This window comes from Fringilla coelebs (assembly GCF_963513975.1).
Source record: "Fringilla coelebs genome assembly, chromosome: 18".
NCBI classification, from domain to species: domain Eukaryota; kingdom Metazoa; phylum Chordata; class Aves; order Passeriformes; family Fringillidae; genus Fringilla; species Fringilla coelebs.
Window position 1 is genome coordinate 2,822,988 of NC_140044.1, and position 23,530 is coordinate 2,846,517.

At 49.2% G+C, this 23,530-nt stretch overlaps 1 protein-coding gene across 4 annotated transcripts in view; it reads right to left on the reverse strand.

The window, feature by feature from the left end:
• Positions 1 to 23,530, reverse strand: part of PMEPA1 (prostate transmembrane protein, androgen induced 1) — a 43,878-nt gene that overhangs the window by 16,109 nt on the left and 4,239 nt on the right. For 3 of the 4 annotated variants that reach the window (XM_084218054.1, XM_084218052.1, XM_084218051.1), the window contains exon 2: positions 12,218 to 12,256. The exons of the other annotated variant lie outside the window; for it this stretch is intronic. In XM_084218054.1, coding sequence (XP_084074180.1) covers positions 12,218 to 12,256 — 39 coding nt within the window. The remainder of the gene's footprint in view (positions 1 to 12,217; positions 12,257 to 23,530) is intronic. 4 annotated transcript variants of the gene reach the window in all.

Here is a 23,530-nt window from a genome sequence, read left to right on the forward strand (position 1 = left end):
TCTTAACACACTCAGACACAGTTACACGTTCTTAACACACTCACACTCTCTCTCTTACAAACTCACACACACTCTTACACATTCTTACACACACACACACACACTTGTTAAAAGAGTGCTCTCCCTTTCAGAGGTGGACAGCAAAGAAGAGATGACAGAACAAAGAACTTCAGATGGCAGATTACTCCCCCTCGCTCATCTGCTAGGTCATCTCAGAAACAATCAGAGCAGGCAAAGTCATTACTGCACTATTTTTGTATTAGCATCTGCTACATTTGTCTTCTAATAGCCCCATAAAACCAGATATGAAGGGCCCATCAGATTGTCAACAATTGTGTTTGTTTACAAGGGAGCAGGGGAAGATACAGAATATGATCTCAATATTGATAGTGCTGCTGCTGGCACTGACTGGCAGCACCTTGAAGCTACTGCAACACCAAAGGAACCAGGATCAGGCCTGTGACAACAGGCAGGAGAGCTGGGAAGAGATCATTTTGGGCCTGCTTCACGCATCATCAGTACAGTTAACAGCTAAACTTCATTTCTGGATTCAGCACAGTCAATTCTGATGCAGCGAGCAGAAATGATACCTGCAAGCCAGTGATGACAGGCTGAGGTGGGGCAGGAGGGCAGGGAGCAAGTGGGACTCAGAAAAGGAGCCAGTTGAAATAAAAACATTGCTGGAAAAAAGTGGATAGAGCCTCAACAAGTCCTGTTCATAGTGCCAAACCTTGGGACATAACTGTGTTTAATATAGTTCTTCTTGTCAGATGTCACCCCAGGTAATCAAGCATCACATCCTCTGAGTCACTGGCAAATGATGGCCTCATCCCCCCACCCCCATTTTTGTTTGTTTTAAAGGAAACAGCCTTATTTCATGCTTAATACTCACAGAAATATCAGACTGCTTGGATCTCAGAACATTTTTTAGTGCTTAAAAACCAAAGCAATTGTCCTGGCTGCACCACTGGGCCTGTTTTCAGAAGGTGACCTTCCCAAGCTCACCCGGCTCAGTGGCAGCTGCAGGGAGTGGAACACACATGCAAGGGCCAGAGAGGCAGGATCAGCATGACAGAACTCAGCTTTTACAGGGAAACGGCAAATGTGAGAGCTGGGGTCAGCAGCTCTGTCAGCCAGGACACTTTGAGGTCTGAGCAGAGACCTGTCAGCCGGACACTTGCTTAGAGAAACTCCTGAAGACATGAAACAGCTCCCTCGGAGCAATGAGAACTAACAAGGTTCTTTGGGACACACTGACTCTCTGAAATCTTGCATATGCCAACCCCTTCTCTCTTTTCTGTGCCTACTTCTCTCACCCTCCCCTTTTCCAGGATTTTGAGACGAGGTATTTCACACACAGTCAGGCTGATCCCAGCCTACTGAGATGACTGGAAGGAGTACATGGCTTTTGAAGTTACTCCCAAGGGTGAGAACAGCTGAACTGGATTAAAAGAATAAAGTCATTTTGATTTTGCACTTAAAAGACAGGTAAATTTGCTTGCTCACTAGAAAATGTTGAGCAGGGCTCATGGCCCCCACCAAGCTGAGAACATCCAAAACACCTCCTGCCTCCCAAGAGGAGGCACAATAGCATCAGGCCTGAATGATATTTGGGCAGGGAGGAGGGCAGAACATCACCCACCCTTTGAACAAGAGCACCAAGAGAGAGGGACACAAGAACAAGATTTTACCATCTGCAGTCATAAATAGCCTGAACCAGAAAAAAAACCAAACCAAACAAACAAATTATGAGTGAAAAAACACAGCACACAATATCCGGATCAAACCCCACCAGCTGACCCTGAAAGACCAAACAGGTTTTGTTTGTCAGGGGTATTTCTAACAGCCAGTAAAAATAAACACATTAATAAATAAGTATTTTCGTATACCCTGGAAACACTCCTGATCAATATGTGGCTTGCTACTGTAGAGGTTTTTTTTTTCCTTCCACCCAGCAGAAACTCATGACAAAGGAAAGCACATCTCATTTATGAACTTAGCTATAAATACTTTTGCTAACTGCCATTTAGGAATTTCATTTCCTGCTTGAGCAAGTCCTGTTGAAAGAGGCAATTACCAAATTTGTTTCTAGTTATAGAAATAGATGTTTGTCGCTGCCCACATCTGTTTCGACAGACAAATTGCCAGACGCGGACGCTCCAAGGAGAGCAAGCGCTCCATGCAGGGAGGGCTTTGCCCCCTCTCCAGAAAGCAAATGGCAATTACAGGGATTGGGTTTCTGTTTCCAGCTTCCTCCCAGCCCTGTCTCCCACTGCAACGGAGCTGCCTCACGCTGACAGGGCACCTGCAGCCTCCCTCAGCTGCATCCACTGCGCCGCATCACCCAGCAGCGCCGGAGCCTGCTCCCTCCTCCTGCTGCCGCGGGGACACCCGGGAATATGGGATGCATTTGTCACCCAGCCCAGCACAACGAGGCGCCTTGAGTGCTGGAGGTCACGGGGACCCAGCAGGCTGCACTTGCTGTGCCCACAGAAGGCAGCTGCAGGGCAGGGAGTGGCACAGGCTGTCCCGCTCCCCGTGGGACACCCCAGCACACAGTGGGGATGGCACGGGGGTGTGCAGATGGGGGTTTGTGGATGTCATCAACATCAACCACGGCCTCTCCCAGCTGAACAAATGCTGGATACACCACGTTTCCCCAGGTGTCTCTCCACCCCGGCTGTCCCCTAGAAAGTTTCCATTACCACTAATCCTTGGGGAAACCTTCCACTGGTCAATTCCCAGTGTGCTCAGCCATGGCCCTGTCAGAGCCCAAAGCAGCTCCAGGTGCCCCAGTGCCAGCACCCAGCCCCTGTCACAGTGTCCAGCAAGACTTGTGGGACCAGTGCTCATGCAGGGGCACCTCGAGTGAGACGGAGAGAGCAGCAGTGCCTGTGCCTCCCTGCCACAAGCACAACACCTATCAACTCACACTCAGCACCCTGCTCAGGGACATGACTGAGGTGCAGAAAAGCCACAAAACACCCCAAATTGTAGCTGGGTAACCTGTGCTCCTCCAGCATTTCTACTCCATTCCATCATGGCTCCCTCACACCACCTCACTTATCAACCAGCACATCCCCAAGGAGCCCCCTGACATTTGGGAACGGTGCTGGGCCCCTGCCATGCCCCTGTCCTGAGGCTGCAGCTGCCCCAGGGGCTCCAGGACACGCAGCCCCGGGCAGCAGCGCCACAGGGGCTGCCCTGGCTCGCAGACGGGTGTTGAAACCCAGATTGAGCAAGCTGGCCAAAGCCACACAGGTCATGACAGGGCTGGAACTGCGACCGGATTTCCTCAGCACGGTCCAGGGCCAAAAAACGGGAAACACTCCCTGCCCTGCCTCTTCCCAAGCACCCAGCTATCATCTGTGCCACTCCGCGCTCCCGCTCGCCAGAGGAGTGACCTTTCACAAGGCAAGTTACTCCCAGGGAACAAGGACAATCTTAAGTTACAGGCAAAATTATGCATTGCAGGGAAAAAATATGCAAAATGCATGCAAATGCCCAGACAAGGCACACTGTGTCTGGTCACAGCAGGATTCAAGTTCAGTTCTTGAACTGGTCTGAACTGGTCGCTACCACCAGATGGGAGCGAATGCATGTGCACACGCTCACAGAGATGTGGAAAAAAAATTTGTATTTTTATATATATATACACACACACACACCAGAGTGAATGGGGGAGGTGAGTACAACCGCCCCAAATCTGACAAAATTAAAGGTAATAAATTTACTTCCATCTCAGCTGCAGCAACAGCATGAGAAAGGTTTTAACTCCCACAGCAGATCTGCTGGTCTGCTGGGAAGTCTGTTTCGTTGGGGGGTTCTGCATGTGCAGGTTTTAGGGTGCACACAAAGAGAAGGCCAGGCACAGATGGGGTTTGGGGCCAAGAACAGGGCGGGGGTCACCTGCCCTTCCTGAACATCCTCATCCTGGAGTTCCCTGTAATCCCCAAGAAACCCAATCCCCATTCCAGGGTGCTCTGCATCCCCGAGCATCCCCATCCCGGGGATCCCTGCCCTTCCCGAGTATCCCCATCCCAGGGTGCTCTGCCCCTTCCCCCGAGCATCCCCATCCCCATCCCAGCCCATCTGCGTCCCTCCTGGCGCCCCATTGTCCCGCTCCCCCGTCCCATCCCCAGATACACGGGGCAGGGGGGCTGCGGGGAGCCGACCCCCGGGTCAGCCCCCACAAAGGGCTCGGGGGGAGGCGGTGGAGCCCCGGCCGGCCCATCCCGGCCGCTGTGGGGCCGGCCCTGCCCCGCCACCTGCCCGCCGGGATGCGGGATGCGAGCGGCAGCTGCCCCGCACCGGGCGCAGGGCGCTCGGCGGGGCGGGAGAGGGCACAGCACCGACGGGAGGATTATCTATGGACACAGCCTGTCCCCTTTTCACTGCATTTAACAATAAAGCAGTAGCTATAGCAACGGGGTTAATTAATGCATCGATTTGCATAACTAAAACTCCGCACCCATTGAAAGCCCGCCGATGTGTTCGCTCGTACGGGAACCCGCACCCACGGCGGGGACGGGGCTGCGGGGACACCCCCGGAGCAGCGACACCGAGAGCCATCCCCTCCTCACACCTCCATCCCCACGAAGCGTTTGCACACCAACATGTGGAAAAGAGCAGGAAAACGGGGGCCAAAGTGTCCTTCAAAAAAATAAAACTGGGGGGAAAAGTGATTTTCAGGGATGGAGGGAGTAAAGCGCATTCCGAGGCAGAGGGGGTAAGGAGATAGGGAATGTAAAGGTTTCAGACTATCGTATAACCAGAGGGGGAAATGTCTTCTCACCACAAACATGCATCTGCATGATGTCTAGACAGTCATAAAAAGGGCAATTAAAGTACTGCAGGCTGCAGTAAGCCAATGTCTCCTCTCCCAGTCTAAACAGTTGAAACATACTGCACGAACTTGGAAAAAAAAAATATAGGATAGAGAGAGAAAAAAAAAACAAGTTTGTAAGGAAAAATGTTTTGAAATTCAGCTTTAAATAAGCCAGTAAATTAATTCAACCTTGTCACATCTCTGCCTTATAACATATCAAATATTCCGCCTGCGTCCTGTCTAGACTGCGATAACAAAGGGCATTTAAAGCCCTGCAAGATGCGCTGACAGAGTAGCCATTTAAAGACGCAGTATTGCTTTCTCCATCTAAAACGATTTGTCAGATGGAGTTAAAATGAAAATGATAAGTAATCACTCTGGTTCACAACCATTTCAAAAGGTAAAAATAACCACAAAACCCCCACAGCTCATAGATATAAATCCCACTAAAATCATTCCAATGTATCATTCCTGTGGGATTTGTCTGGCCTCTTTTTTTATGGCATTTGCTTTTTTTTTTAAAATTTATTTTATTAATCTGAGATGTCAGTGGCTTTCTGCAGCACATGCATTTCTAAATAGGAGTGTATTAAGTTTGAAAAAGCCAGCTCCAAGTTTTAACTGATTTATTGGCATAAAATGATGACTCCTGGAGAAACAGTATTATAACCCCAAGGGTTAACAACACGGAAAAGGAATTTTTTGTTTTTATTTACTTAAAAACAAAAAAATAAACTGTATCACATGAGAAAAACTGGCCAGTCCCCATCACTGACACAGCTGAGCCTGCTCAGTCCCAGTCCTCAGGAATGCAAAAAAGAAAAAGTTAAAGCAAACTATGTGGGTGTGCAGAGTGTTGGTTTTTTTACTGAGAAAGGATGGTTTTCCAGAAAAAAACAAAACAAAATATAATCCTGTCTAACACAAGAAACACTGTCCTTCCTCTCTGAGCTTTACCAATTCTTGAAGAAACAAAAAACCTCAAAATAAAACACACAGGCAAAATCACTGATCTGCTGAACAGGAGGGCAAACACTGTCCGTGACGGGGCCAGGCCACAGCCACCCCAGGCCAACACTTCTGTCCCAGTGCCAGACTGGCCTGAGAGACTGCTTTGCTGTGACATGGCATGACAAGTGCCCCTGGCACGACCCTGTGCCCTGCCCCGGCCCCAGCCTCACTGCCCAGTCATGGTGGGAGTCACCCCTGGAAGTCCAGAACCAGCCTGAATTCAGTTCTTCTCTGCTCCTCACCCTATGACATCCCACCACCACCTAATCTGCACCTCCCTCTGTCTCCCAACCCTTGTTTCTTAATTATTATTTTAATAAGACTGTTTCCAACTTCATTGTTCATTCCGCAATAGCCCAAGGGCTACAACTGTTCATTAGACAGAATTTCTGCTTTAATTGCACTGACACAGATGTGTAGGTTATCTGGAAGAAATTACTAACATGAGCAGTAAAGAATGGGGCTGGATGCTTTTCTCCCCTTACGGAGAGTTTAGTTTCACATTATTTCCCCCCACGCCCCGTGCAGGCAGCATCATTCACTGCACTGCGGGTTTGCAGAGGAATTAACCCCAAACTGCCCCCACTGCACGCAGGTGCATGAAGATTCCCACAGGGGCAACAGGGGCAGGTCTGGGGGCTCTGTGGTCTCCACCACTGGCTGGTGGGATGGTCTGTGCCCCCCTCATGTCCACCAGGCAGCACAAATCAGTGACATTCCCCTGAGAGTGGAAGCATCTGGACCACAGGTAAAGCTTTGGGGAAGAAGTTGGGCCACCACTACTCAACATGCCTGCCCCTGCCTGTGCCAGGACTGGGGTGGGAAACAGGCTCCTTTGGTCCATCCTAACCCTCTGAAAAGAAGAAACACCAAAAAGTGTCATCACTTCTGCTCAACAGTGCCTGGGCTTTGAACCCACCATGTCTGTGCAGCTGTCAAATCAGCCAGGGAGTTCACATGAACTTCCTCTGCAATTCATGTTGGCAAGAGCCAGACACATAATAGCCCTGGATTCAGGGAGAAAGAGCTGCCAGCATTATTTCTATTTAAAACCTCTATCTGAGCTTCATAGACTCATTCTTCACACATGATACAAACACACACACACACACAAAATGCAGAAGTGAGCCAGATGCAGAAGCATTTCACTTCACCAAGAGCAGTGCCTAACAGCAATTTCAGGTTTTGGCTCTCTGTGACTATTTAATAGATTTTAATTCAATATTAAAAAGCATGAACCTGCCAATTTTTTGTTATGTCTTCTTGCCAGGAAGAAGAAAAAAGTTGTTCCTAACTTCTTTATCAAACCATTTCTTCCTCTGCACCTCCCTTCTCCAGACAAGGGACTGCAGCCCAGAGGCACCTCCTGGCCAGGGCAAGGCTGACAAGGGTGGGCTGGGGCAGGAGCAACATCAAAGGTCCAAGTCCCATCTCTAAATATGTCTAAAAGCCATTAAATATGTCTCCTTCAGCCAAACTTGTCTTTAAGGGGGAAGGAAAATTTCACAAATGTTTCATGTTAAAAAAGCCCGCACTAAGGGAAAAACCTTTCCTTTGTACCTAGGGGACTTACTTACTTTCTATACGAAAACCTTTAGAAAGCCACCATTGTATTTAGGAAAAAAAACAACCCTGAGACTGAAGCACCTCATGTGCTAAAGATCAAGAGACAGAACACATCAGTTCCATCCTTCCTTTGCAAGTACTTTGCTCAGGCCTGACTTCGTTTTGTGTCTTGGTCCTCGATGCTTTTTGGCAGTTTGCTCCAGACTTACTGGCAAGAGCTAAAAGGTTTCTATTTAGCTGGTGTCAGCTGAGCATCTGTGCCGGCAAGAACTGGAGTGGGGGTGATCCCGACTGCCTTTCAAAAGCACATTTCTCTCTGGGAGCTGCCACAATAATTTTAAGTCTGAGTGTGTTTGGGTAGCGGGGTGACTCCCTCCGGAGGGGTGCCCCGGCGCAGCACTCCATGCGGGCAGCGATCCCTGATCAGCGGAGGGAAAAGGAGCTGGGAACGCTGCCTAACCTGTGACCCTGACAACAAAAGGCAGGGAGAGCGTCTAGACCTCCAGTCTGACGGGGAGTGAAGGGAGCATTGTGCTCCGGCACACTGGGGCTGCTCAGACAAGGCGGGCACAGAGGCGCTGCGGGGCAGGAGCAGCGAGGCAGCCCCAGCTGCAGCCGCAGCATCGCCCGAACCGCTGCCGGGGGAGGGGGCACGCACAGCCCACCCTTCCTCCCCAGCACACGGCCTGCAGGGCTTGCAGGGCAGCTCCCACCTCCCAGCGCTGCTGGAACCCGTGGAGGTGAAGGAGCCCATCAGGTTTTCAGCCCCGGGTTTCCCTTTGCCCCCGTGTACTCCGCACACAGCAGCCTCGGGCTCCCGAACGCAGGGATCCTGCGATCCCAGCCCTGCGCGGATTGCCGACAGGAAAGAGCAAAAATGAAATATATGCTTCCTTCCACAGAGCCTTTATTTTCTGCTTTCCCTGTCTGGCTCAGTTTAAAGGGGACAAACCAAGACGTTCCCTCTCTGCCAAGCCTAGAGGTCAGCTCAGCATTTAGAAAAAGCTGAAGTCCCAGCTTTAACACGTATTTCTTGAGTGACCCTGATCAAATCCCTTGGCTTCCCAGTGTTGAGGTCCCCACATATAAAAATATAAATACTGGAGCTAATGGCAGGTTACTGCCAGGGAACTGCACAGAAAATAAAAGACCTATTAAAAGCACTTGTTTGTCTCTGCCAGAAAGAAAACACTATTACCCAGTACTTAAAAAGATGCATTAAGGAGAGAGAGCATCGGGGGGTTAAGGGCACCCCTGGCAGAGCAGTGAGGGGAAGCACTCCGGGCCAACCATCCCCATGTGCCCTCAGGATAAGGTTTCGGGGTGATCCCATGCCCTGGCTGTGCCCTGACCATGCCAGCACAGGCAGCAGGAGCAGCAGCTGCCCCAAGCACACCCAGCACAGAGTGGGGCCACAGGCAAACCTGGGAACCCACAGATCAGAACTCTGGGCAAAACAAAACCCTTTCGTTCGACTGCTCCTGGAGGAAAGGTAAACACCTGGAGATGTGCTCCAGCCCAGCTGCACAGATGTAAAACCAGCGTGACCCATGGTGGCACCCTGGGCACCGGTGACACTCACTGGCCCAGTGGCACTGCTCCACATGGAACCTGCAACCCTGGGCACAGCCAGCAGCCACCACAGGCAGCTGCAGGGATGCCACCTTCTTCTGCCAGCTCCAGGCTGGAGCTCTGGAGTTACAGCCTGAGACCAAGCAAAACCAGACCCAACAACTGAGATCGTTTAAAGTCCCCACCTCCTTCTGATGAGAGGTGATTTACAAACAGCCGATGGTGAATACAGGGAATTCAGAGCATGAGAGGAGTTTCGGTATCCTGGCAGCCACCAGATGCCAATCCTTCACCAGCACACCTCACCACTTCCATAACTTACACAACAAAAAGGTGAGGGACGAGGACTTCCTTCTCCCCCTGCTTCTGTTGCTTCCTACCCCATCTCCAAAACAACACCAGTCCTGTGGCAACTCCTTCCCCAAGTGCTCCAGGTCCCTGGGACTACTGAAGCACCAACAGAGCCAGGAACTGTGGCAAGACAGTGGATGGACACCACGGCAAGATGCCACACACCTGCAGCCTCAGCAGGGTCCAGCCAGACCTTCCTCACAGCCTGGCACCTGCCATGGCAGCAGCTCATCTCCTGACAACTGCCTGGGATTTATTTTTGGTGCACATGCACTGAGAGACTGAGAGATCCCACACTGGGATTTTTATCAGCAGTGCGCAGCTATGGAAACAAATGCATTTAAGACTAATATAACAAAATGCCCAAACCCACAACAATAAAATAAAGAATGGTGCACACTGGCATTTTCACATTGCAGTGAATGCAGAGCATGACCCAACTTCTCCCAGAACTCACCCAAACTTTTAAGAAATCACATATTTTCATGTACTTACATGTTCAGCTGTATGAATTTTGCTTGGTGTAAACCCTCCACCCTGCCCTTTGATTTTACAGAGTTCAAGGAATGCATCTGCTCCTAAATAAGATGAATAGCCATTTTGTTGAGGGCATTCTCTCCTTCCTCCTCTGTACCCATTTCCAAGACACCCTCTGTGAGAAGCAGGAGAGCTAACACAAAATCCACCAGAAACTGCAGCACCTTTTCTTGTTGTATTGCACAACATTTTCTTTTACTCCCCATGGAGGGGACACAGTGGTGCCTGACCATGCCCCAGTGCACAGATCTGGGTAGAGGCTGCAGCTTAGCCAAACCATTCCCTCTTAGCAGGCACAAGAGGGACCTACAAGTCATTTAGAGGAATCCAAAAGCCTGACATCCACACCACAGACACCCAGGAGTTACCAAGGAGATGCTGGAATACCTTAAAAACCTAGGAAAAAAAAGCCCAGTGAAAACCAAACCTCCCTTGCGGGAGGCAGTGCTGCTCCCTGCCCAAGTTTGGTGTTCTGACCCGCCACATGCAGGGCTTTATCCCAGCTGGTACAAGGATGGGCACAGGCATCTCTCTGGGATGGGCAGGGGCATCTGTCCCTTGGGTTCTGGCCCTGCAGGCAGCACCAGGACGCTCCGGGAGGACGCGGGTGGTGGAGGTGGCGATGTCTGGGAATGCCGGCCCAGGCTGGAGCTGCAGACAAGGACCCAGACAACAAAGGCAGGGCAAAAAGCTGTCTGATAGAGGCAGCCCCGTCTGGCAGGCCGGGCTTTCAGAAGCCTGGGCATGCACTGATGTCTGCAAGCACAGCTCTTCGCTGGGCGCACAATTAACCCCGCAGCAAGATCACTAAAGTGTCCTGCAGCACACTCCTAACAGTATCCATCTGGTGAGATGAAAAAAAAACCAAAGAGTACAGGAGTGCAGCAAAGGAGCAAACAACTGGAGACTGCAGGGAATGACTCTACAACAAACAAAAATTATACTTAATTTTCTGTTATTTATATTCTAAGAAAACCACATGTTTTCACTTGCATCTCTGCCTCCCTCCCCGAGGCACAAACACACACACACACAAAATGGGAAGACCAGGGAAAGCAGGAAGAGCAGCACAGCTCGAGCACATCCCTGCTCACATGCTTTCCCAAATCACAGCACAAGAAAACGGGTGTGAGTTTTACAACCGTGGAGCAACAGCCAAACACCTTTTGCTGGAGTGAAAACGCCCCGAGCAGCTGCTCAGAGCACTGGGACATCACAGCTACCCCTGCCCGCCTGATCTGCTGAGATCTTAAGGCATTAATATAAAATAAATGTAAATCAACCATTGACTGCTGCAAGACAGTTTCCCTGCGGGCTGGTGTGAGTGTCCCAGCTCTGGGGCTGATCCCAGCCTCAGGCTCCCGTGGTTCCCCTGCCTGATGTCTGCACCACAATAACGATAACACTGCTGGGGGACCGGTGGTGTCTCACAGCTTTTTTGCATAAGCAAGGGCTATCCTGCTGTGCAACCAAATTGTGCCACCAGGCGAACTGAAATAATTTTTTTCCCTCTTATTTTAGATTATGACTTTTACTAATTGATGCTTGATAAAAGCCTAACGAATGATTTGTAAGGATTATAGGCATGTTAAGGATCCGAGTGTGGTTATAAGCCGAGGTCATAAGCTCTATTGACTTTCTAGGCTCTACAGCAATTGATTTGCCATTTATTAAAATCATTCATTCACCGCTTGTTAACAATTTATTTAGCTGCTTCTTCCCCAGAAGGCTTGGGGCACCACATTTGAGCAAAGACACCTTCGTTTTGAGGTACTGTCATAAACTCGATTCTAAACTGACAGACCCATAAACATTATAGCAGTGTCTTTTTAAAGGCTCTTTTGCAAACAGGTTCAGCTCAAATCCAGGAGCCTGGTTTAACATGAGCATCCCTGGCCACACTCAGCAGAAGTCCCACATCCCATGACTTAAAAAGGTGCAGGATGTCAACTACTTTCATAGAATAGAGTGAAAGTCTCTTTCCTCAATGTAACACTGCTCATCAGTTTGCCAGAGTAGCAGCAAAGGAAAGAGTGCTGGTGCTTAAAATGACACTCAGCTTTTGAACACATTTCTACATTGAACAGCAGAAGAAAAAAAATCCCATCCAGGATTACCAAAGTGCAGCCAGGTATGGACAGGCAAAGAACAGCAGGTTTGCACAGCCAGCCTCTGAAGACACCACTGCATCCCCCTCTGCACCAGAGGAGCAGGTAGCTGCTGCTCTCGGGGCCAGGCAGTGTCCCACCCGTTGCGTGGAGCAGTAACCGGGGTGTTTACGGTACAGCAGCTGCAATCATGCAATCAGCCTTCGTAATTAGATCTTGGCAACTCTTGAAATACTTCACTTACCCAGTTTACCTGGAAAGGTGCGACCTAAACATTCAGTGCCTGGAGACATTTGAAAGAAAAACAGAAAGGATCCGTCAGTGATGGGAGCCACCTCCAAGCGGCTGCACACACACCCCAGCTCCCCTCCTGGGGACTCGTCCTGGCAGAGCTCCCCTGGCCAGCAGACACCTGCTCCCACCATCTCCACAGGCCAGCAGTACCAGAGGTGCCACCACTCCTGGATAATGACCCCATGTGCTTTTCCCACACCAGACATTGCCACACAAGGTCCCGTTCCTCTTTCCCCTGCTTCCCCCAGGACTGCTCTCCTGATCTTGCCTGATGGCATTGCCAAAGCTTCACAGAGGTTTGTGAAGTTTCTGGGATCACTCAGCCCACCCCAGAGACCTCCCTGCCACATCCAACAGCGCCAGACTGCCTGTGCATGGCCCAGGGCAGCACTCTGCATTTCAAGGTACTGGTGGACAGTTTATTACACTCTGTCTCCTCTGCAAACACACAGAGCTGAGCCCCACATGCTGCTGAGCCTGGTGAAAGCTCAGGGTCTCCTGACACCCCATGCCCACAGCGGGGGCACTGGCTGTGCAGCGCCGAAGAGGAAGAGCCACAGCAAAATCTTGCACAACACCCCAGGAGCAATGCCCAGCAGATGTATTTTCAAGTGAGGAGAACAAAGCAGAAAAAAGTCTGCAACAAAAGACAACTCATGACTTCTCTCTCACCCATCACTGTGTGACTGCCTGCAACATTGAAGGGATTACAGGACATGGATCCTCCCCAGTGCCTGGCAAGCTGAGACATTCTGGGCTGGCTGGGAGCTCTGCATCCCGCAGGAGATTTGCCAGAGAAACACATACAGGATTCTTTTACGAAGCCTGTAAGAACTGTCTGTCACTGATAATGTTAATTGGTACTAATTAGTGCAGTCTGACCGTAAGGAGTCCTACTGGCCTATAAAAGTGGCCTTTAACCCAAGAGCAAAGGAGTCAGTCACTGCCAGACACAGGGCCACAGACACACAGCCTGCTCCTCACACTGCGCCTGCCTCTGCGGCAACACAGCAGGCTCAAGGGGATATATCAGCACATCACTGCTCTCAAATAAAGCTTTAAAAAGTTACTTTCCATGCACCTGGGAGGACAGAGAAAACCAGCTTTTTAATCTCAGGAAAAGATTAAAGATTAGAGAGTTGCTGTAAATTACTGTAGTGGCTAAATCATGACGGGTCGCAGGCTGGGCTCACTGATGGGAAGTCCGGCTGATTCAGATGCTTCACATGCAGGTGTTCAAAGTGGAACTGCCCACATGAGGTGTCACCTGAATGCACATGGGCAGCCTTGAGCCTCCAGGCCCAATGGCAGCACCACCACCAGCCCGCTGGAACGGGCACTGACACCAAGCGTGACAGGAAAGGAGAGAAAGGAATTCTGCCGAGCCAAACACCAACGTGTGGCAACAAGCTTGGACCTCCTCCTCCTGCTCAGCCAGCTCACTGCACAAAGCCTGGAAAGGGGTGGGAGGCTAGAAAGGAGTGAAAGGCCAAAACAAGACTGGAGGCCAAAAAGGGTGGGAGTCCCAAAAGTAAAATGTAGAGTCTGAGAAAAAGTGAATGCCAAAATGGCTTGGGAGATCCAAAAGGGTGGGAGTCCAAAGGAAATTTAAAGGTTGAGAAAAAGACCCTGTGCATGCAGCTGTCTGGATCAGGAACAGCTTTTCTCTGGGTACATTTCCAGCAGGGTAAAAAGCAATGTCTCTCCCCTCCCTGTTCCACAGCCCAGGTGATGCAGCGTGACACCCTGCACATGTGTGGGCATGTGTTCCCCATCATGTCTCATCCAAGATGTTTGACCATGGTCTGGGATGTGTGGGAGAAGCCAGCCTGAACCCTCTGAAGTCAGGCAAGATTTTGGGATGTTGCTTCTCCTCTCTCTCTCAGCACGCCTGCCTCTCCCATCCTCACATCTGCCCTTTAGGTTCAGCCATGCATTTGCCAACTTTTTAAATGCAAATGAGAATTGGCACATAAAGTCGGTGCTTTAAACCTGACCAGAGCCACCCCCAGCTCTCCTCCCTCCCTCCTTATATGCATAAACTTTTTTTATGCAATCGGCAGCAGGGAAGAGATCCAGGGAGTGGCTGAGCCATGCCTGGAGCCCTTCTGCAGCCGCAGCGCTGCCAGACAGCTCCATGGGAAGGGTGGCTTAGGCTCTCTGCCTACCAGCAGCAGCATGGAACCAGTAATTACCCTGGCTGGACCAACACCTGCTCGTGGTTTTGTCTTACACTGTTTGTGCAACCCAACAGGCTGCCAACAAAGCAGGGATGAGCTTTGCCTAAACAGGTGAAAACATGAAACAGGGAACGGAGCTGCCGTGTTGGTCCCACAACGCCTCTGTGCAACACATGCTGGAAAATCACTGCTGCTTCAGCCTGCAAGGCTGCAGAGCAGGGGCGAGCATGGCATGCACTGAAAAGGCAGGAAAGGAGGGAAAAGGGCTGCCCATCTGCAGAGCCCAGCTTCTGGATCCAGCCCCACACTGGTGCAGGGCACAGGGATATTCTTTGCTGGGCTGAAACACCAGCAGCAAAAAGCCTGGCTTGCCAGGAGAGTCCTGCTAAACCGAGCATCCCACATCACAGAGGATGTGACAGCCCTCACCCAGCCAGGGCAGCCTGCAGAGCAGAGCTGCTCCCAAAAATGCCCTGTGCCAGTTTAGAGCAGAAGTGCCTATTCCCATGCCAGGGACCCGAGCCCTGTGCTCACGGAGCAGGAGCTGGGCAGTGGTGTGGGAAGGGCAGCGTGAAGACCATGACTGGCCAAGGGCAAAGACCCCAAAGGAACACCTGGGCCAGCCTCAGTCTCTGGCAGAATCAGCTCTAACCCCACCAGGTCACACCCAAGAGACGCCCTCCCCCCATCAGCAGATGAGATTTGTTGTAAATTATTTATCCTGGAATAAAAACACCAGCCCCACCTCTTGCAGCATATTTACTGAAAGCCACTAGACATTAAGCAGAGGCAAAAAGTGTATCCCAGCAACATCTGGAATTTATCCCTTCTCCCTTCTGAAAAAAATAAAAAATCATGCTCTATTCTTTTTGAGAAAGAAAAGTGATTATATAGAATTAAAATGCTGGAAGAACATAGAGAAGAGCAGAGATTTTCTTTGAAATGCTGTTTAGACAATTAAAAAGGGATAGTTTCAAAGAAGCAGCAAATACTATCTCAGCTTTTTCCACACTGTCTCGCAGTACCAGGATTTCCTCCATGCCTTGGCTAAGAGACTCCAAGGAAAGCAACAGATTTTTTTCATCCTTGCAAGACCTTAGTAAGCCAGAAAGGAAACCAGCTCTCAGGCCTAACTGGTTGAAGACAGACCAAATAAAAAAAATATTCTTCTAATTCCTGCCACAGGATTTGAAGGCACCTTGATTTCTATGAAGAAAACCTGCTTTGGGATGAGCTTTCCAAAACAGGATGTGTCAATCTTTACCCAGGAGAGCCAACATTATGTCTCCCCAGACAGAAGAATGGAAAGGCTTTAAATATTAAAACAGGAAAAACCATCGGGATTAATATGAGGATGCAAGGTCAAAATGTGATATCCTCCACTTCCTCAGGCTCCTGATCCCAGAATGGCTGGACCATGACCCCACAGCATCACCTGTGCCCGGATGCAGCTGGGGAAGGCTGGGTTCGGAGGGAAACCCTTCCCAGCCTTCCCGAGGGGGGAAGCGAAGCCGTCGCTCCCATGCCAAGCCCACAGAAGTGCCTCCAGCTACTAAATTACCCAACGACTTCAACGAACTGCATTGATCTGGCTGGAAAACAAAGCTGCAGCTCTTGGCACGTGCCCAGTTAGGAGGGTACAGCTGCATTTTTCACCTGCAAGCAGTTACAACCACGGTCGGAGATGCCCCTTGCCCGGACACAGGGCAGCTGAGGGGAGAGACCGAAGGGCAAGCACAGGTGAGAGGAACCACCTCACTCCAGACACCTCTCAGACACAGCAGAGCCTCTGCCAGCGACAGGTATGTCCAGTTTTGCAATCGAGGGCAAGGCTGTTCCTAGAACAAGCCCCATTACTCAGGCTGCTCAACCCCCATCTCCTCGGCCCCACGTGGACTGGATGCAGGATTTCACCAGGACATTAAACTCAGAAGCTGTAAAATCACTGTGCAAAAACCCAATTATACCTATTTTCGTAACAGCCAATTTAAGCTTGTATTTAGGTCCCCTCACATACCCCTACGTTACATAAAGCATTTCTTCCACTTGAAATGTAGCTTTCTAAAGGCCATTTTGCTTAATTTAATGGATGCTTTATGTGGGTCTGCAAATCTCTAGAAACACAACCAAGGAAGACACATGGCAGCAAGATACGGGGTGATCCCTTCCCGGGCATGCAGCAAAAACAGGAGAGATGAAAGGCATCTCCAAATCCACCAACCTGCTGTGACTGGAGTGCACTTGTGCTCTGAAGAGCAGCAAGACCCCACAGTCAAGTCAAAAGAGGAATTCCTGAACATCTGCACACGCTGTTAACCCATTCCAGACTGGGCAGCACTCCGCAGGCTGTGCACCATGATGGATCCTTCCCTCATTCCACAGCCACTAGCTGAACTGAGCCCACTCAGGCACACTTCCCTTGGATTTCAAAGAGCTGCTTTCTGCACTTCAAGTAAATAAATGCAGTCATCTCTTTTTCCTTCTTTTTTTAAAAAGCTGTACTAATAAAAAGCTCGTAGCGAAATCTATTAAATTGAGCCTGTCCATTATGTTTATTGTTCCTTATAATTCAGGCCTGGATGGCAACTCAGTGGAGGTTGAAAAGTGTATTTATCAAGAAAACCATGAGAACTATGAGGATTAAAAGCTATCAGCAGGACAGAATGTGTTTGTAACCCTGCAGTTTGTTCTGCACCTGGCACAGGACCCCTATCAGAGACCTCTGCTCCTGTCCTTGTTTTTGAGCCCACCTCTGGCTCACCAGCTGACAGGTGAGCTGACAGCTGACAGCCAGCACCTGCCTTCTCAGAAAAACCTGAGGAAGGTGCAGTGTGTATATATTGCTATGAATAAGTCACACTAGAGAAACATAAACCCTGATTGCATTACACACCAGTGATCAGTATCATTAAGCGTTACACACCTTGAGTGTGCCTGAGTTGCAAACACTGAATTCGAAAACAATCTTCCCATTCAAGCAAAGTCCCATTACAGCAATGCAAGTGTAACAACAAAAATGAGATTCCTGCTTATTACGTGGGAAATAATTGCAATTTAAGATAAATTTTCCCTAAATTGTGTGAAGCAAGTGCCCATCAATCATGTTGTTTCTTCAGTGTCCTAAAGAGAGCACCTAGCAGGACAAGGTACTTACAGAGCTCAGCGATGAACAGCCTAATCTGTATATGCTACTCTGAGGTACTGAAGCCAAGAGACCACCCTTGGTAAAGTGGAATAATGGTAGAAATAATGAAAACAACACAGAAGGAGCAGGACCCGCCCCTCCAGGAAAGACATGCCCTCAGTGAGCCCTTGGAGCCAAGCCAGCGCAGGGGACACAGACAACCACGGACTCTCGAGGTCTCATTGCACACAGACCTGTGAAGAGCACAAGGCAACCCAGCCTGGTTCCTGGCCTGGAACAGGCACCAAGGACAAGCCCAGCCATGGCCATTTCAGCTGCCGAGCTGTGGGTTTCACTCAGAGCTCCAAGGGGGAGTGAGCCCTGTGTACCCTCAGCACCGTGGGAAACGGCATGGGGGGGTGCGGGAGGCGCTCTGCTTTGGGGGGATCTTTTGTTTTTGTAAGAAATAACAACATTAATCATAACATTAAACAGAAACCACTAAGGGGGAGAATTCCTAAGCTTGCTCCGCACAGAGCCCAGCCCACAGGGGAGCTGCCAGCCAGCAGCCGCAGCCGGCAAATTCCCTGGGACTCGTCCTGGGCAGCCAGAGCCAGGCATGGAAGAGCGGAAGAGGCGACGAGCAGACTCAGGACTGTTGTAGGACTCAGCTCAGAAATGTGAGTCTGAACACTCAGTGGTTAGATGTCTCTTGGGAATCCATCCAAATGGCACTGCTTCTCTCCCACTTGCCCTGCAGGTAAATCTCGCATGTGGCTTACACAATCTGTTGACTTAAGTAAAGCAAGGGCAGGAGAAGAAAGCTGCTCAGACATCAGGAGAGGCTCATCAGTCCTTTGGGCAAAAGTCTGGGTCACTTCCCCCTCCACAGAGAACTCAAGAGTGTCAGCCAGGCCTTGTCTTCCCTTCATGGGAGCACGTGCAGGGAGGGTGCAGCAGAACACAGTGCTCAAAACATCAGTGAAAGGACAACAACAATGCATTGCCAAATTCTCCCATATTTTTGGCCAGCGCTGATGCCTAAATTCAGTTTACAGAAATTGGAGTCTGTGAGCTCTGTGTTCTAGTCAAGTCCTCTGAAATCAAACTGAACAGTGACTGTCCAGTTCTCCCAGGGCTCAGGGAGACAAGGCCATGGCCACCTCCAAACCTCATCCATCCTGCAGACACGGCACAGTTCTAACACACTGTGAGACCACTCCGTGCTCTGCAAGGGCAAGATCTTTTTGGATGCCCCTATCTCAGATACAAAGGCAGTGGCAGTGTGTAAGGCTGATGAGCAGGCAGGCTCTGGCAACCAGGAGACCAGAGGGAGCCCACCAGAGACCCTCAGCCATGGGCATCTGGAGTGCTTCTCGCCCTCCTGTTTCCTATTGCTGATCTCAAACCAATTCCAGACCTGGGCCCAACTCCTCCACCACTGAGCAGGACAGGAGCCTAAATGCAAAAGCCTAAAACCTGACCAGAGGAATTCCGACACAGTGGCAGCCAGGGATGTTTTATTATCAGAGTTACAAAGGGAGAATTAGTTCTCACAATTAGTGAAAAGGGACACAAGTAGAGAAAGGCCACCTTGTAAGACGCTGATCATCTTCCCTCAAGATTTTAAACCACTGAAGATGCATTTGGAAGGAAAACTGACCACCAGAGCAGTACTCTGAGATGTTCTGCCAATGACAAACCCTACCTTGACCATCAACACGAGTAAAAGGCCAAATTCTGTGTGTGAAGCTTACAATGACCACGGTCTGCAACAGCCGAGACAGACATTGCCACTACAAATATTCCCAGCCCAAGCTCCTGATCCCTGTCTGAATCTCAATGAAGGCAGAAGAGCTGTGAGGACGGGGAGCTCCTCAGGAGGCAGGCTAGACACTCAATCCATCTCTCCTATCAGACCTGCGTTAACATTTAAACAGGACCTGCTGTTGTGATCTTCAGCAAGGAGCAGATGTGGTTTTGAGTAATGGTGAGCGTTACTTAACCAGTTATAGTCACTAATGTAATTGACACCTATTCCATCATCCTTAATACACCCACTTCTTTCTCCGATACCATAAATAGATTAGAAAAGTTTCTGCAGATGGCCATGACCCCATTTGTTTGTGCACTTAGCCATGTATGAATCACTCTTGGCTTGTAGCAGCACTCTGGAATTACTGCAAGATAACTAGTCGGCACAGACACCAATAAATGAATCATGCTTTCCACAAGACCAAACCTTTGGGCTTTTACAGACTCCAATTACAAAGTAAGAAGAAAAGAACAAAGAAATTACTCAGTCTATTTGCACAAAGTCATGCAGAGTTGATTCACAGTTTTACAGAATTATTACTGACAATCATTTGTAGGGGGTTAGAGTAACAAACCAGCTACTTTACATACTGGACAGTATGAAGAGATGGAAAAAAATCCCCAAGCCATGTCTTGCACATATTCTTTGAAAAGTAGCCTTGATTTTTGTGCCAGTAACTTTTTTCATCCTTGGTACGCTCCAAGCCTGGGGGTTAATCCGTTTTCATTTGCCAAGGCTAAATTCTGCTTTGCTGGGTTGCTTGGGCCAAGTTTGCAAATGTGGGAAATCCTGTTGCACCTGCTGAAGAGCACAAACCATCACAGGCACAATCCCTCAGCTATGCAGGCTTCAGCAGGGTCTCAAGAATGGTCCAGAGAACTGCCATGTGCAAAAGCACTTTCCTTTCTAACTGCATGCTTTTGAATGCATACTGCAGGTGAAAAATTACCCAGTCTGAGGCATTTTATTAAAGAGATGTGCGAGACTGAATACACCAAGCACAAATGTGTGAACCACTTGAAAGCACTGTGGACATCCACCAACACTGACAACTTGTGAGGCAAGTTTCCAAAGATGTGCAAGGTGTCTTTACGTAACACCACAGTCTGGGACACGCTAACACACACCACACACAGTGAAAAACACACCCTCTTCTAAATGGAGCATTAGCCTACTCCTGCACAGGGAGAAAGGGGAAGCCTGACTACCTGGAGAAAAAGGGGACACTGATGGATTATGGCCTCTAGCACTGCTGCCTCACTGTACACAGTGCAAAAGCAGCATTTAGTTAAAAAAAATCTAAAAGTGAAGGTGGACTTGATGCCAACCTGAGCCTGAACACAGACAGTGCCCTGGTTGTACATCTCAGAGTGGGATGGTGACTGACATGTCTCAGGGCTACATGCTCCAAATCAGCACCCTGTACCAGAGAGATCCAAAAACAGGGATAACGCCCCACGGAGCACAGTCACTGACAGTTTGGGAGGGATGCCAGTCAAATGTACACACTGCTCTATTTATCTAAGGCCTACCAGTACCCTTTGCATGTACTGCAGACCCAACTTCCTGGGCAAATTTACCTTGCAAATGAAATCTGTGCCCTGTTTTACACACCTGCTCCACATGCAGAGAGCTGCCAGCCTGGTACAGCTCATCAGAGCCAGGAGAGGCCAAAACCAGCACCAGAAGAGCTGCCACACAGCTCTAAACCAATTTGGGAAAACCTGCTTATTTGTTCTCATGCTTGAGGCTGCTGATTTCCAATGAGAGGTATAAACCTCTCCCCAGACTGGATTCAAGATGCCATGGAAAATTTAAATTAAAACCTTAATAAACATTCCCAATTCCTACCCCTCTCCATAATACATAAATTAATGCAACAAGCTCTCTTGTATAAGAACATGTAGGCACCAACAACCTTCTCCCACCAACAAGAGTTTATGTGAGGAGGTGCTGTAGATAGAAGGGAAGGAAAAAGGTTCCCAGTAGGGTTGTCTTTAGAAAGCTCGAGTCATTAGAGCCAAGATTTCAGCTGCGATGCAAGACTAAAAGGATGCATGTGCTAAACAGTAGCATGTCCTTCAGAAGGAAAAAAAAAGCTAAATCAGGAACCTGCAGTATTAGGTGGATGCTTGGATAAACACCGTTCAACACACCGCAGCAGAAATGCTAATGCAAGTTTAGTTTTCACACTAGAGAGATTTCAAAAGATTTGCAAAGCTTTGATAATATTTAACATCTTTACTAATTTCCTTTTTGGTGCAATCATAAATTTACCACGGTAGCCAAAAGATCTGGGATGAACTACAAGTTCTAGCTGGCTCCAAAGCCAACAAGAATAATATGTGCTGTTACTATTTTCTCTCAAAACATACCTCTGCAAAACTGACTCAAAATGAGAAAAGAAATTGTGAAACTGTCATTACAAAGAAGCATTTAAAATGCAGATCAAAGTGCTGCCTTAGAAGCTGTATTCCTTGCCAAATCATCAAAGCTCTCTTTACTCTCAATAGCTCCCCAAATCCTCTGATTTGAACGATAAATTCTTACAGCTGAAATTTATCTGTTAAAAAAAAAAAAAAAAAACAAACCAAAAAAACCCCCCAAACAACAACAACAAAAAAAAAACCCCAAAAAACAAACAAACCTCAAAAAAGCCCAAACCCCACAACTCCTTTCTCTGGTTACCAACTTCTTCATTAACCAGTTCATTGGAGCCACTTTCCTGTATTACTAAATTAAGTTTCATGGACGTGTTTATGCCTGCATGCACACACACAGAGTACCCCGAGACCTCCTCAAGTGCTGAAAACTTGTGGTGCATGTGTGCAGGGTCTCCCCAGCTCCCAGAGGGGTGTGTGTGTGCAGGGTCTCTCCAGCTCCCAGCACTGTGTCCAGGCTCCAGGTGCTGGCACTCAGGGAGCTGCTCCCATGCTCAGCGCCAGGATGGCCCTTGCCCCACTCCCCTTCACTCCTCACTCACCCATCGCTCCTGGAGGAGCTCCCAGAGCACCACTGCATTCCCTGCAGCAAGGAAGCAGCAGCGCAGCAGCCAGTGATCAGCTCTGGAAGATGGAAGTGAGGGGTCAGATCCTGCTGCCACAGAACTCCTCCCTGCTCCTCCCTGTGCCAGACTCGGCTGCGCCGCTCGCAGACAGAGCAGGTCTGGGACGCCTTTCCTCACCTGGGACTTGCCCGAGTGACCTACCTCCTGTCACCCAAAATAGTTATGAAATAATTACCCAGCAATTCAGTCACACAGACAGGAAGAACACTGCATGAAAACATCCCTGTGGACACCAGTGATTCCTGAGCTTTATGGCCGTCTGCGAGTGTGCTCATGGCGTGAACCAAGTTTCCACCCAACTGCAGCAAAGTGGCCCTTGTACCTCGTCCTCAGCAGCTCTCCAGCCTGGCTCTGTCCCTTTGATGGAACCCGCCAGGAGCAGACACACCGTGTGTCAGAGGACGGGAGGGAACTGATAAGGCAAACCACACACCAGAACGGGATCTCCCTCCAGGAAGCAGACCGGTTGGAAGTCTTCGTGTGAGACACCACTGCAAATAAATTACCTTTTTTTTCACTAATTAGGCTTAGCAAATTCTGACAGCTGCTGCTACCTGAATGAAACAACATTGACAGACATGACTGTACGCTGAGTTACTCAGGAAAGGAGCTGGATTGTAATTACCCTTTATTAGTGACACCATGTAGTTTGGTACTTCCCTTAGAAAGGTCTCCTTATGTCTCTCCACTTATAATTTATGTTTACAAATTCATTCTAAAACTGGATTTATCAAACCACCAACTTTCAACTGGGAAATATAAAATTATTAGCAAATAAAAGTAAGAACATGTTCTTGTGGGTGGTCTCCTCTCCATTCACAAAGGAAGCAGTGGTAGCAGCTAATTCAATATCCCAAAAATTTAGAGGCAATCCCAGATCCTACCTTGGGAATTCCTGGCTTTAAGGAAAAGAATATGGTTGCTGCTCTCCACACACCCTTCAGCACTGGTGTTCTCACAGCCAGGATCTGAAAACACACTACGGAGGCAAACATTCAGGGGGTGGAGGATGCCTCCACACCAGAAGCTAACAGGACTTACTGCAGCAAACACCCTGACACAGACTGAAAAGGAAG